Genomic DNA, 14,286 nt, shown 5'->3' with positions numbered 1-14,286 from the left:
GTTAGACCCTTCCCTTACACCATATGTGAAAATTAACTCAAAATGAATAAAAGACCTAAGTAAAACTATAGACCACTTATAAGAAAACGGGGGGGGGGAGCTTCATGGCATTGGATTTGGCAATAATTTCTTGGATATGACACTAAAAACACAAGAAAGAACAACAACGACAAAAATTAGATATACTGGACTTCACCAAAATTACAATTTTTTGTGCTTCAAAGGACAGAGTGAAAAGTCAACTCATAGAATAGGAGAAAATACTTGCAAATCATATATCTAATTAGGGGTTGCTACCCAGAATATATAGAGAACTCCTGTAATTCAGTAACAATAAAAAAATCAAACAACCTGATTAAAAATTGGGCAAAGGATTTGAATAGATATTTCTTCAAAAAATATACAAATGGGCAATAAGTACATGAAACGATGCTCAACATCACTAATCATTAGGGAAATGCAAATAAAAATCACAATAAAATGCTATTTCACACTCATTAGGATAACTATTGTCAGGATATATACCCAAAAGAATTGAAAACAGTGACTCAGATAGCGGTACTCTCATATTCATAAGCAGCATTATTAATAATAGCCAAATCATGGAAGCAACCCAAGAGTCACCAATAAATGAATGGTTAGGCAAAATGTGGTATATGCATTCAGTAGAATGTAAGTAAGGCTGAAAAATGAAATTCTGACACATGCTACACACATATGAACCTTGAAGGCATTATGCTAAGTGACATGTCAGTCACAAAAGGGCTGATATTACATAATTCCACTTATATGAGATACCTCAGGTAGTCAAATCATAGAGGCAGAAAGTAAAACAGCAGTTCCTGAGAATAGAGAGAGAGGATAATGCACTATTAAATATTTAATGGGTAGAAGAGTGTCAGTTTTGGGGAAGATGAAAATGTTCTGGAGAATAGATGGTGGCAATGGTTGCACAACAATGTGAATGGACTTGGGGCGCCTGGGTGGCGCAGTCGGTTGGGTGTCCGACTTCAGCCAGGTCACGATCTCGCGGTCCCTGAGTTCGAGCCCCGCGTCGGGCTCTGGGCTGATGGCTCAGAGCCTGGAGCCTGTTTCCGATTCTGTGTCTCCCTCTCTCTCTGACCCTCTGACCCTCTGACCCTCCCCCGTTCATGCTCTGTCTCTCTCTGTCCCAAAAATAAATAAACGTTGAAAAAAAATTTTAAAAAAACAATGTGAATGGACTTAAGCACAGAACTGTACGCTTAAAAATGGTTATGGTGGAAAATTTTATGTTATGTGTATTTAACCAAAATTTTAAAAGTGGAAAAAAAGTTAATTTAGAAATCATTTTCATTTGATTTGGAAATTAGGTGATAAATTACTCTAGGTTTACGTCCATATGAAGAATAACTGACAGGTTGTTCTTTTGCTTAACCAGTAATTTCTTCATTCATTAAATGCACAGAAAATGAAATGTTCTTTTTCTTTTGTTTTAGTGAGACTGAAGATTTTTCCTCAGATACAAGTGCCAAAATATTAGAAGGTTTGGTTTATTACTTTTCTTAAATTAGAAAGCATTCAAAAGAAGACTGCTTTACTGCTTTGATAAACTTTTTACTAATTACTTATTGTTCGTTTACCGCCTTGTTTACTGCTTTGATGATTTTTTTAGTTACTAAACCTGAGATTGATATTTTTTTCCTGCAAATTTATCTATTTTGGAGGAAAATAATCCATTACTACATCACTCAGGTGTTAAAATGAGCCAACTAGTTTGCCTTTTCTGAATTACTGTTAAGATTTTATTAATGATTTTGATCAAGAAAATGGTGTGATATTATGAATTCAGTTACCATGTTCCTGTGAAAAATATTCATAGAATAAGGTTGCACCATACAATAGTTTTTACTTCAGTTGGAACCCATTATACTAGCATTTAACGATTTCTTACCCTTCCTTTGTACTTAGTCCTACCATAATGTACAAGAAAGGGGAGGGGCCTTTTAGAGCTAAATGTATTTGCTCACATTAATATCTGACTAGTATGGACTTCACTTGAAAAAAATAAATCTCTATTTTTATTTTACTCTAAGGAGTGATACCTACTCCTTCGAACATTTGTGAGAACTTTTTGGTGAAACCTCAGAGGATCAATGTGGTTCTAAGAGTGATCATAGGTACAAGAGGCAGAGTGTCATGTTTAACACAAAGCGGCCTTAAAATTCAAACCACAGTGGGGTGCCTGGATGGCTCAGTTGTTTAGCATCTGATACTTGGTTTCAGTGTAGCTCATGACCTCACAGTTCGTGAGATCAAGCTGTATCTCAGGCTCTACGCTGATAGCGGGAAACCTGCTTGGGATTCTGATTCCTCTCTATGTCTCTGCCCCTCCTCTGCTTGTGTTCTCTCTCCTTGTCTCAAAATAAATAAACTTAAACAAACAAAAAACCTCAAACCACAGGTTTACCCTGGCTATTCCAAACACACAACACCTCTCAAGGAGTTACTTTAAAAACCTAGTTTCTTATCTTCGAAGTGAAATTATTTTAATTAAGATGATTCATACAATAGCAATAAATATGCCAGAATTCCATGAACATACCATAATCAGAAGATATCACAATAATCACTAATCACACCTGTATTATGGAATCATAGGCTGCTAGAGAAACCATTCAATACAACCCCATCATGTTTACATGAGGAAACTCAAGCTCAGGGTGAGGAAGCAATTTTGCCAAGGTTACTTTGAGTCAAAGTCAGAGTCAATTCTGGATCCTAAATCTCCTCACCATAAATGTATTGTGGGTGTTTTTTCCCATTTTTTTTTGCAATGATCATGCTTAATTCTTATATCCTTCTGCAATATTTTAGCTGCCCAATTCAATCTTTTATTTATTCATTCATTCAAATATTTACTAAGCATCTCCTTTGTGCTCTAGGATCCTATATGTGAACAAAACTGACAAAGTCCTTAATCTCATAGAATTTATACTTGAGTGGGCATCAAAGGGTAAGGACATGAACAAGATGATTCCAGATATTTATAAGTATTTCCCATCTCATCTGGGACAAAAGCAAAAGAAATTACAATGGCTTGTAAAATCTTACATCATCTGGATATCACTCCACCCCCTTTTACTTCTCTAACTTCCTCCTCTGTTTCTCTTTTCAGCTCTCTGCCCCAGCCTCATTGACCTTAAACATTCCAGGCATTCAGGCCTTTGCGCTTTCTGACCCTTGTGTCGTGCTCTTCCCCCTACATCTCCCTTGCTCACCCCTCACCTTGAGGTCTTTGCTCAAGTTTCACCTTCTCAGTGAGATCTTCTTTTACCATAGTCTGAAATTGTACCCTTATTCTCACCATGGCACTAACTCTTCCACTTCTTGGCTGATTTTTCTCACTGGCACTTATAACTTTCTGATACACTGTTAGTTGTTGTTTTTTTGTCACTATCTCCTTCTAGAATGTAAGTTCCCACAGTATTCCCAAGAACCTAAAATAGGCTTATAGTAGGAGGACCATTTAGTAAAATAAGAGAAATGATGGGAATAACTAATGAGAGGCACAAGAATTTTGTTTTGGTTATGTTGAGATTGATTTACCCATTAGATGTTCAAGTTGAGGTGTCACATAAGAAACAGGATTTTTAAGATGGAGTTTAACAGAGAGGTCAGAGCCGGAAATTTATATTCTTTGTTTCATATAGGTATACAATAAAATAAGTGAACTCTGAACATCTGAGATCCTCAACTATCAGGAATTTTTCTATGACTTTTCATCAAAACAAACTCCTAGTATATCCTGGGAAGTTGACAGCCATTTAGCCTAGAAACTTAAAACCTATGTTTGGAATGATAGGCCTAGAAGTAAACCCAATACCCTCAGTCATTTAAAAGCAAAAGTCAGCCAATTATGTGCAATATAGAGCCAGGTACTTTTAGAAAGATGATCAAACAACAATAAATTTTTACCAGTATTGTCAGATAAGTGCCATAATCAATCCCTGTCGTATTTGAGTTATTTGAAGTTTTACTGCTACTCCCCCCCTCCAAAACCTACATTTGTCCAAAGGATAACTCAGAGAATGACCACTTGTGTTGGCCCTTGATGATGACATGTTTATAAAATGCAAAATTCTTATGTATAAGATATCTCATTGAGCCCTGTTGTCAGACAGGCAGGGAAGAATCTCAATCACATTCTACATAATTAGGAAACAGTCAAATAAGTTAGATTTATTTGCCAATGTTCTTCACTCTAAGAAGTAACGCTAAAACTCAAACTCAGATTTTCTGCCTCCCTAGTGGTTGGTTTTTGTGAAACTTTTCTAATAATTTCTCTCTCTTTGTTTTTAATGTTTATTTTTGAGAGAGACAGAGAGACAGAGCACGAGCTGGGGAGGAGCAGAGAGAGGGGAGACACAGACCCAAAGCAGGCTCCAGGCTCTGAGCTGTCAGCACAAAGCCCGACATGGGGCTTGAACTCACAAACTGTGAGATCATGACCTGAGTCAAAGTCAGACTTTTAACCGACTGAGCCACCAAGGAGCCCCAAAATTTTTCTCTTAATTTCTAACTCCCTTAGTTTAAATTTGTTTTACAGGCATACTAACATCCCCTGGAATTTAGGCAACTTTTGATTCTGTAGCAACTTCTCCAGATTTCCTCTTGGTATTGCCTCAAAATTCTCCTGGTTCTCACTCAAAGTATTTCATAAGACCAGCACCTTCTTCTTTGTTCCAATAATCTGCTTTTATTTTTTTATTTTTAAATTTTTTTTTTCAACGTTTATTTATTTTTGGGACAGAGAGAGACAGAGCATGAACGGGGGAGGGGCAGAGAGAGAGGGAGACACAGAATCAGAAACAGGCTCCAGGCCCCGAGCCATCAGCCCAGAGCCCGACGCGGGGCTCGAACCCACGGACCGTGAGATCGTGACCTGGCTGAAGTCGGACGCTTAACCGACTGCGCCACCCAGGCGCCCCTGCTTTTAATTAGCTATGTAGAATCAAAGAGTGTTAGAGCTGGAAGGCCCCTAGGAATCATTTATAAGGTAATCTCTTATTTTACATGTAAACAAATAAACCTGCAGAGATTGAGTACTTATGGATAAACATGTGGCTACTAAGTAACAGAGTTAGCCTTTCCTACTAAATCATATTTCATCTTATAATTCCTAAAGGAAAGTCTAGGACATGCCCCAGAACTCTAGAGATCTTACCTATTTCAATTGTGTTCCCAATGTCTGTACAGTGAAAGTGATAATAATTTCTTCTACCTAACTAAATTCTAGAACTTTCTGGTGAAAAATAATAAGACCAGGTTTGTCTCAATACTATTCATGCCTAAAAAAAGAAAAAAAAATATTTTTTCCTTTTCTTTTTCCCCTTCCCAACAGGAAATTCTCAGGAGCAAAAGCCAGAGAATTCAAACAATGTGAAGGTAAATATTTTTCAATAAACTCTAATTAGCATACATGGAGTCCAGTTGAATATAGCCCAGTTTTCAAGGCCACATCAGGGCTTGGGGTGGTACAGTTTGTGGAACATCAGGAAACCTACCCCTGTTCAGTATTTCTTCCTGCTCAGATCTTTCCCTCTGGCTAAGAACTATCCATGGAACTGAAGAAATCCTTAATCAAAATTTTCACTTTACAGGTAAGTTATTCCTTGCTTACGTGCACAGAGTAACCCACTATTCCTCCCTAGAACCTAAATGGACTTCCACTGTTTAACTGTGTTACTACTGACTCTGGAGAAAACCGTACAGGGAGTCACTTAGCCCTGTCTAAGGCAGGTAGACCCAAGTGAGGAACTTGGTGGAGGCAGGGAGGGAATAGAAGCTTTCAAAAATGGAGGAGAATGGCTTGCAGGAAATGAGCGCTGACTCCATCTATTTTTCTGTATTCCTAAGGACTGATTGTTTAAAGGCAGCTTTCCAAGAGGTTCAGCTACTCTCCACTATGAACTCAGGAAAAATTTTCCTCCTAGTTCTTTTTAAAAGTTTCCAATGAGAGCCAAAGCTACAGATCTTCTTTTGCTTTTATCACTTTGTTTCTTGGCTCAATTTAACCCCACTTCTGAATTTCCCCTACACCATGCACATGAATCCATCAATTACCCAGTCCCTTATCATCAGAGTCATCTTCTTCATACTAATGCCAAACCCTGAAGGTGCTGGGAAGTTTCTTATTCAACCTAATCCTCATTTATGAATATAAACATCTATCTGACAACCTCGGGCTTACTTAGGCCATTATTTTCCAAGTAAAATTATATGGAAATAACAGGGAGACAGAATCTGTAGACTGATTCATGACAGACTATTCCTTGTGTCAGGCTAAATTCCTTGCTAATCTGGGCCTTTTTTGGCTTTTTGCCCTTCCCATAACTTGCAGCTTTTTCCATGGTAAAACTATAGTTGAAGTTGTTATACCCAATCCAATTCAAAGTAAGGTGGACTAAGCACATTCTATCCCATCTCTATCTCTGATTACAACTAAAAACTCTGGACAACAACTGAGGATTCTGGAAAATAAATAATAGCAGGAGTTTGAGGGGACAAATAAAAACTCAAAGAATCACCAATTTCATTATGAGTTTCCTGGTTTTGTACCCCCTTATCTCCTACTTTAGACCTAGAGCAATTCAAATCCTGGAATTGCATAGAAAGAATGGGCAGAATAAATCCCCAGGAGAAATCATTGCTCTCTCACCAGAATTAAGATATTCCTGTGGACTGGGAAGTAGAAGAATCTCACTTATTTCCCACTTTTCCCATCTCTTGGCTCTGCCTCAAGGCAAGTTTCAGACACGAAGCTATATGGCAATGGCTGCAGAGGCTTGAGGCACTTAAAACTCTGAGAGAAAAATCCTTCCCTCTGACCAGAAGAATTAGGACAAGGTCTCCAGTAACCTGAAGATTAAAAGGAAATCTGCTTTTTTTCTCTGCTTCTTTTTGCCACTTTACTCTAGACATAAATGCAATCATGGGATGTGTGAGACAGCACACAGAATGGGTAGCCACAGCATTCTAGCCATAGAACCAGAAAGGAGACTATTGAGCGTTAGGGATACGGAAAAAAAAAGTCACAGAATATCATCAGAAAGGATCCCCTACAAATCTGTATGTCTCTCCTGTGTTGTTCATGTATGGAACTGGCCTGAATTTACATAAACAAAGCTTTGAGAACTTGAACTATAGCTTTAATAGTGGTGCACACACAGGGATGCTACGTATATATACTGCCCAGGCTTTGAAAACTGAATTTACATTGGAAACAGCTATAGAAGGGTAGGATGTGTGGTTTAAATCTAAGTGGGTTAATTACCTACGTAAGCAAACAGACAAAAAACTAAACCATCTCCAGAGTACTCTAACAGTTCTTAGAGACTCATAAGTTGTTTAAAATGCTCAAGATAGAATTCAAAATTACTTAACATACAAAGAAATAAGACAATGTCTACAACTTTTAAGGGAGAAGACAAGAGATACCAAGTCTGATGCAACTAAAATTTTGGAATTTTCAGACAAAAACTTAAAGTGGTGGTTATAACGGTGTTCCATGAAGAAATGGCAATCTCTTATGAATAAATCTTATGAAAAGATAGATGTTCCTAAAATAACAAGTATATTTACTCATCTCAGACACTTGGTAGCATCTCCCTGCCAGCGTTTAGATTAGGGATTCTGAAGTCAGTCTCACACATGTGGGCATTTTTTAAGAGATACCAATATCTGTCCCACCCTGAGAGATTTCAATTCAATTGGAGGTGTGGGACCTTGGGATTCATATTAAGAAAAAAAGAATTTCCACAGGATGCCTGGATAGCTCAGTCGGTTAAACGTCCAACTTCAGCTTAGGTTATGATCTCGTGGTTCATGAGTTCGAGATCCATGTCAGACTCTGCTCTGACAAATACAGATTCTGTGTCTCCCTCTCTCTTTGCCCCTCTTCCACGTGTACTCTCTTTCAAAAATAAATAAAACATTTAAAAATTTTTTTAAAAAATTTCCACATGTAACTATTGTGCTGCCAATACTGAGAATTAGTGTTTTAGATAGTCTTGGTTCCATTTTATTCCTCAGGTATATATTTGTTTTGAAATATATTAATAGATAAGCTACCTCAAGTCCTCTTTGAAGAACTATGATAAAACTCCTGTAATACCTGGTGGTTTTTTACATAATCTATATGTAACATATTTTATGTTTCTTCATGAATTTAGGCCTTTTTAAAAAACTTCTCATCATTGACTTCCTTATTTAATAGCTAGTTTTATAAAATATATACAAGGTAGCCCAATTACCTATCCCAGTCTGTTTTATGCCTTTCTGAGAAAATTGCTGCTTCTCTGTTCAAAGAGGTGATATGGGCCTACAGAGTAAAGCTAGTATCTGAGCCATGTTCCATGCCCAACTAGGTCCAGATAGTCTGCTTACTGCTCCAGACTCCAAAATACCTAAGATTTCCATAACAGGAAACTGGAGTTACATAGTGAACAGCCATTTTACCCCTTAACATTATCTCTCATATCATAAAAAGAATTTATAATTTGTTACTTATTTCAATACCCCCAAAAGAGGGAGGGGGCAGACAGAGCTGGCTTTTTTTGTGACTTAAGATGGCTGAGCATTTGATCATCATTGAATGGTATCCAAGGCCCACATCTATGACAAGGGTCAACCCTAGGTGCCATAATTGGCAAAAATTATGATCCTGTCTCAGTGGATAATTCTTTGAGACTTCAGAGCACAGACATTGTTGATGTAAGGTGCTACAATGGTTGTACTACATCTTTTGGGGATTTCTAGGTATCTTAGTGTGTACTATCCAATAAAAGATTAAATAAGTACTTTACTTTGTCTTGGCAGATTATCACCATCTTTGAAGGAAACAAGGATATTGTTGGCAGTGTACGTTCCTCAAAAGAAGTCATTTCAGGTACAAAATATACTATGCTTTAGCATTCATCCTGGAATGAGTGGCTCCTTCCTTGAAGTATTGATGCCTATTATCAATATGAGGTTGAAATAATATTCTTACTATGTGTATGTTTGTGTGTATAACAATTTGCAGTTTATTATGGGGTACTTTTATTTTAACTTCAAATCATAGTTACAAATAATATAACTAACATTTATTAGGAACTAAGTATCCCCTTTTTATCAAAGAGGGAAGGGCGAGTCACCGAAGAAGAAAGTAAGAGTATATTATTCAAGGTCACCCTGCAGCTAATAAGCTGCAGAACTGGGATTCAAACACAGATCTGCCCAACTTCAAAGCCTAAGATTGTTCAATATAACCAGAATTCATACACTTAAATGCCCACAGGAGCCATACAGGTAATGTTATAAACAAGAGCAGTAGGTTGAGCAAGGGTCTGTGGTGCACTGATGATGGCATGTCCCATCTAAAGGAGGGAGCTGCTACTCAGCAATCACTGACACACTGGCTTGTTGCCAGGTCTTCCAATTGAAGTCTTTGCATTCTTCAAAAGAAGTTAGAGGTGAAAATTCCTGACTTTTAAAGTTTAACACATAATTCAAAGTTCTTCTGAAATGTTTTGTGGACCAAACAAAACTTGTCTATATCCCCTACACCATACTATTCTGCCTCTGTGAATCATAAAGCCCTAGTTTAAAAAAGAGAAAATGGAGGGAATAACTATCTGAGGTTACACAGTCAACAAATACAAAGCTTTTAGGGCTTAAAAACAGATCTTCTGACTTTGATCCTCCACTCTTTCTTCCCTCCATAATGTGGTTTCATATTGTTGCCATTGCATATTGCCATTGCCATTGCATATTGGGTAATAACCAAAGATAGTCTATAGTTTTGCTACAGAAAGAACTACTAACAAGATAAACGCAGGGTTCGTGACTTTCTCATGTAGGTTATTAAGCTAAGATACCAGGCACCCTCCGGTCTTGAACAATATACAGTCATCTAATAAAGCATGCGGATTTGAGGCAGTGTCCCAAGTGTGTTTCCTGGAGCTGCTCTGCATTAGAACCACCCAGGGTACTTTTTTCACAATGTAGATTCCTGGACCCTCTCTAGCCTAAGTTAGCATCTCTGAGTAATGGTGCCCAGAGATCTGAATTTTTTACAGGACCACAAGTTTCAAGAACAGAAATTATTTTGTACCTCCAATGACAATTTCAGAAGTCTTGCAACAATGCCTCAATCATGTCAGTAAAATTTTATCTTACTTTTTCAGAAAGTACATCTTTCTCTTTCATCTATGCTTTTGTGTCTTATCTGCTGCAAATTTTGTGGGTTTTTTTCCTTTTAAATTCTTAGGTCATTTTAAAAAATAATAGTAGAGTAAAAACCCTGAATATACTTTTTTGTTCTTTATTTTTAGTTAAATTTACCATTGGCTATCTTAACTTTAACTATAGAAGATTATCTTGCTAGAAAAGACAAATCTAGGTAACTACAAGATGTATAGTCATGAACTTTGGCACATGATGGAATTAAGAAAATGGGGGTGCCTAGGTGGCTCAGTCGGTTAAGGATCTGACTTTGGCTCAGGTCATGATCTCATGGTTCCTGAGTTCAAGACCTGCACTGGCCCCTGTGCTGACAGCTCAGAACCTGGAGCCTGCTTTGGATTCTGTGTCTCCTGCTGTCTCTGTCCCTTCCTCACTCACACTCTGTCTTTCTGTCTGTCTCTTAAAAATTAATAAACATTAAACATTATTTTTTTAATTTAAAAAAAGAAAATTTGGTCATGTGTGTTTTCATGTCTTATCAAAAAGTTTCAAAAAAGTACATAAATGTTCATTTCTATCTTTACATATTTATAAGTAAAATTATAATTTTGTGATAATTAAAATATGAAGAATGTAGAAAATGTGAAAAATGAATGTAGAAAAATGTAGAAAAATGAATCTAAGTGAAAATTCTTTTATTATCTATACAGTCTTATCTCACATGATAAAAAAAAATCACTTGAAGTTAACCAATTGAAAATTCACCCAAAGTAGGTGAGAAATTATGACAATTTTAATGCACTTGTGCTTTCACTTGAGTACTCTGAAATAGATACCCTTGTTGTGTAAAGTTGAAAGTTACTTTAAGTTTAGCTCATCAGGCTTTTTCCAATAGTGTTCTGATAGAAAAAGAAAGACATTCTTTGTACACCTAACTGGAGAAGTATCAAAGTGCGGTAGGTCCATGAGAGTCAAAAAGCTGGCCCCTATTCCCAGAGCATCCATTTTCTACTCATATGACCTTAGGCAAGGTATTTGACCTTGCCAAGATTCAGTGTCCAAAAATGGAGTTATCACTCTTCCTATTTCCCTTACAAGAGTGTTAGAAGGATCAAATTAGAAGAGCCTTTGTGAGGGGCACCTGGATGGCTCAGCTGGTTAAGCATCTGACTCTTGACTTCAGCTCAGGTCATGATCTCATGGTTTGTGGGTTCAAGCACCATGTCAAGCTCTGCACGATAAGTGCAGAGCCTGCTTCGGATTCTCTCTGTCTCCCTCTGGCTCTGCCACTCCCCTGCTCTCTCTGTCTCTCAAAATAAATAAATAAACTTAAAAAAAAGAACCTTTGCAAATGTTTTTAAATCCCATAAAGTATTTTATAAACATCACTTTCTTAATTCTAAATCATCAATTCTATAGTATAACTGTCTCAATTAGAATGCCTAATAAATACTGTCTCAATTAGAATGCCTAATAAATATTCGTATTACTTTTTTGCTTTTTCCACAGAAACTCCCAAGCCTAGTATTTCCAAACAAGGATCTAAAATGTTGGCAAAGGTATCTTCAGCTCTCTCAAAGGTGTTTTCTCGAAGTAACACCAATATTTCCAAATCTTCCTCACCACCTGACCAAGATGAGCCCTGAAGCTTTTATACCTGATAGAACTATGCTTATTTCCCTTAGAAAATAAAGTGATTTTTAAAGCATAACATATTGTCCTAGAAGATGATTTTTATAATACTGAGCAGAATTTTAAGATCAAAGAAAGTACAATAGAAATTTGGATAAGAGAAAGGTTTGATGAATGCTTTTGATAAACATTTGGCATGAAAAGAGGCACAGTGTTAGTATTACCTGTGTGCCATAAATATGAAGCGACCAACAGTGTACCTGGAAATGACCTTGGAGGTTTCCTGTTAAATTTTTAGAGGGTATTTTCACCAAAATAGTTAGCAAATTGAGATAACACTCAAGTGAATTCTGTAACACAGATATGAAACTGAATGGTTCACTATTAAAGGTGTATTTGTATGTTCAAATAAAAACATACCAGATATAAGAAATCAGCTTTTCCCACCTGCAGATAAAGTATCATCAGTTTATAAAATACCTCCCAAGCAAAAATATCTAACTATGAATAAAGCACCATGTAGAAGTAATTAGTTACCAGTAATTTAATTACTAGTAAAATACATAGTATTTTATCTATGTATGCATAAAATAACTTCTACAACTTTAAAAAAACTTTTCAGAAAAGACAAAGGGATTTTGTGGGTCAAATACTATCAATAGGTAAATTGTTGGTCAGCAAAGCATTAAATCCTTTATATTAATATTTTCTCATGAATATAAATAAATATTTGTAGGAACATAAAAATGACAATTTAACAAGAGGAATAGCTAGTAGAGTGATAAAATAAATTTTTCAAAATCATTTAACTTGCTACTTTGTAGCATATTTGCCACTAGTTCTAAGGATCTTGTTTAAAAGATCCAAAACAGCAAAGAGTGTCAGTGATCATCACTATCTAACCTAATGCCGATTCATGAATTTTTAGAAAATGTGACATCTTCTCTTTCATCTAAAATTTTCTTGACAGTAGCCAGCACTAAAGTAGAAACATCTGAGAAAATTTTATTTTATAAAACTGAATTTCCTTTAATAAAGTTAGGTTATGACATTGAGCTCTGGAGAAAAAGATGTGATTATATAGTAGAATTTTCACATTCTAATGACAATGTAGTTACTCAATTGGTAATTTAATCTATTTATACTAATCTCATGAATTATTTGATCTCAAAGATACACAAAATAATGTAACTTACAGATGCAGTCATTTTCAAAAATGATAGTTAATAAGAAATGACTGGCAGTCCAGTTCAAAATTGTTCTCAGAAGAATTCTACCAATGGGCTTATATTGACAAGTATTAAGTTGAAAGTATTCTTACAGATGTCACCAAAACCACTAGTGTTCAATGTCACATGCTTTTAATAAAAACTGCCTTTTAACATATTGTTTACAAAGCTTTTATCCATCATTTCAAAAGTTGATAAGGAAATAAGCAAATCTTTCATAGGTGAAATTCACTCTGATTTCAAGACACTCTGATTCACACAGTCCTGTAGTTAAATATTAACTATGTAAGGATAATGTACTCAGGGACACCTAAGTGGGTCAGTGGGTTGAGCAACCAACTCTTGATTTGGGCTCACATCATGAACTCACAGTCCTGAGATCCAACCCCACCTGTGGCTCCATGCTAGGTATAGAGTCTGCTTAAGACTCTGTCTCCCTCTTCCTCTGCCCTCCCCACCTCTTCACATGCTTTCTGCCTATCTCTCAAAAACAAAACAAAACAAAACAAAAAAAGATAAAAAAACAACAATAACACAGAATAGTGTACTCATATGAAGTTTTTTTAATGGTAAAGGAGACTTTCAGTTTTCTCTACCTCAAGTAGAAGAAGAAGCATCAAGTTCAGGATTTGTTGTTAAAGCTGTCAGAATTATGGAAAAAGTGGTTAAAATTATGGTTAAATTTAAGTCCCAAGTAAAACCTTCAACCTGAAAAGGTTCTGTGTCAAAAGTCATGTGTTAAATGAAACTTTGGGCATATTTGGCTAACGTAGTGAAAAAGATGCTAAAAGGATCAAAGATTAATTAAAAAAAAAAAGCCTATTACCTGATAGTGGCACATGGGTGGTTCAGTCAGTTAAGTGTCCAACTTCAGCTCAGGTCATGAGTTTGAGCCCCTAGTCAGGCTCTGTGCTGACAGCTCAGAGCCTGGAGTCTGCTTCACACTCTGTGTCTCCCTCTCTCTCTCTGTTCCTCACTCACTCATGCTCGCTCTCTCTCTCTCTCTCTCTCTCTCTCTCTCTCAAAAATAAACAAACAAGAAAATTTTTAAAAGCATATTACCTGATAAATTTTTGGTAGCTGAAATTTCTAGAAGTACCTATCTTTGAGCTGTTGATCCTAAAGAAGGCCTTTTAAATCCATAAGGCATTGGAATGATTTATTAGGTTGTTGATTCTGTTTATGTTGTACAAAAACAGAATTTGGCAAACTTTTTATG

General features: G+C 36.4%; 1 protein-coding gene across 1 annotated transcript in view; it reads left to right on the top strand.

The window, feature by feature from the left end:
• FSIP2 (fibrous sheath interacting protein 2) overlaps positions 1–11,852 on the top strand; it is a 97,590-nt gene extending 85,738 nt beyond the window's left edge. Inside the window, exons 20-23 of the mRNA XM_047082214.1 lie at positions 1,479–1,525; positions 5,384–5,427; positions 8,860–8,929; positions 11,716–11,852. Coding sequence (XP_046938170.1) covers positions 1,479–1,525; positions 5,384–5,427; positions 8,860–8,929; positions 11,716–11,852 — 298 coding nt within the window. The remainder of the gene's footprint in view (positions 1–1,478; positions 1,526–5,383; positions 5,428–8,859; positions 8,930–11,715) is intronic.
• The last annotated feature ends 2,434 nt before the right edge of the window (positions 11,853–14,286 follow it).

The sequence above is a fragment of the Lynx rufus genome, unplaced genomic scaffold (assembly GCF_022079265.1).
Source record: "Lynx rufus isolate CCGP_SWC_20201006 ecotype Redwood Valley unplaced genomic scaffold, mLynRuf1.p SCAF_2, whole genome shotgun sequence".
Taxonomy (NCBI): Eukaryota; Metazoa; Chordata; class Mammalia; order Carnivora; family Felidae; genus Lynx; species Lynx rufus.
This window is presented reverse-complemented; position numbering and strand designations above follow the sequence as displayed.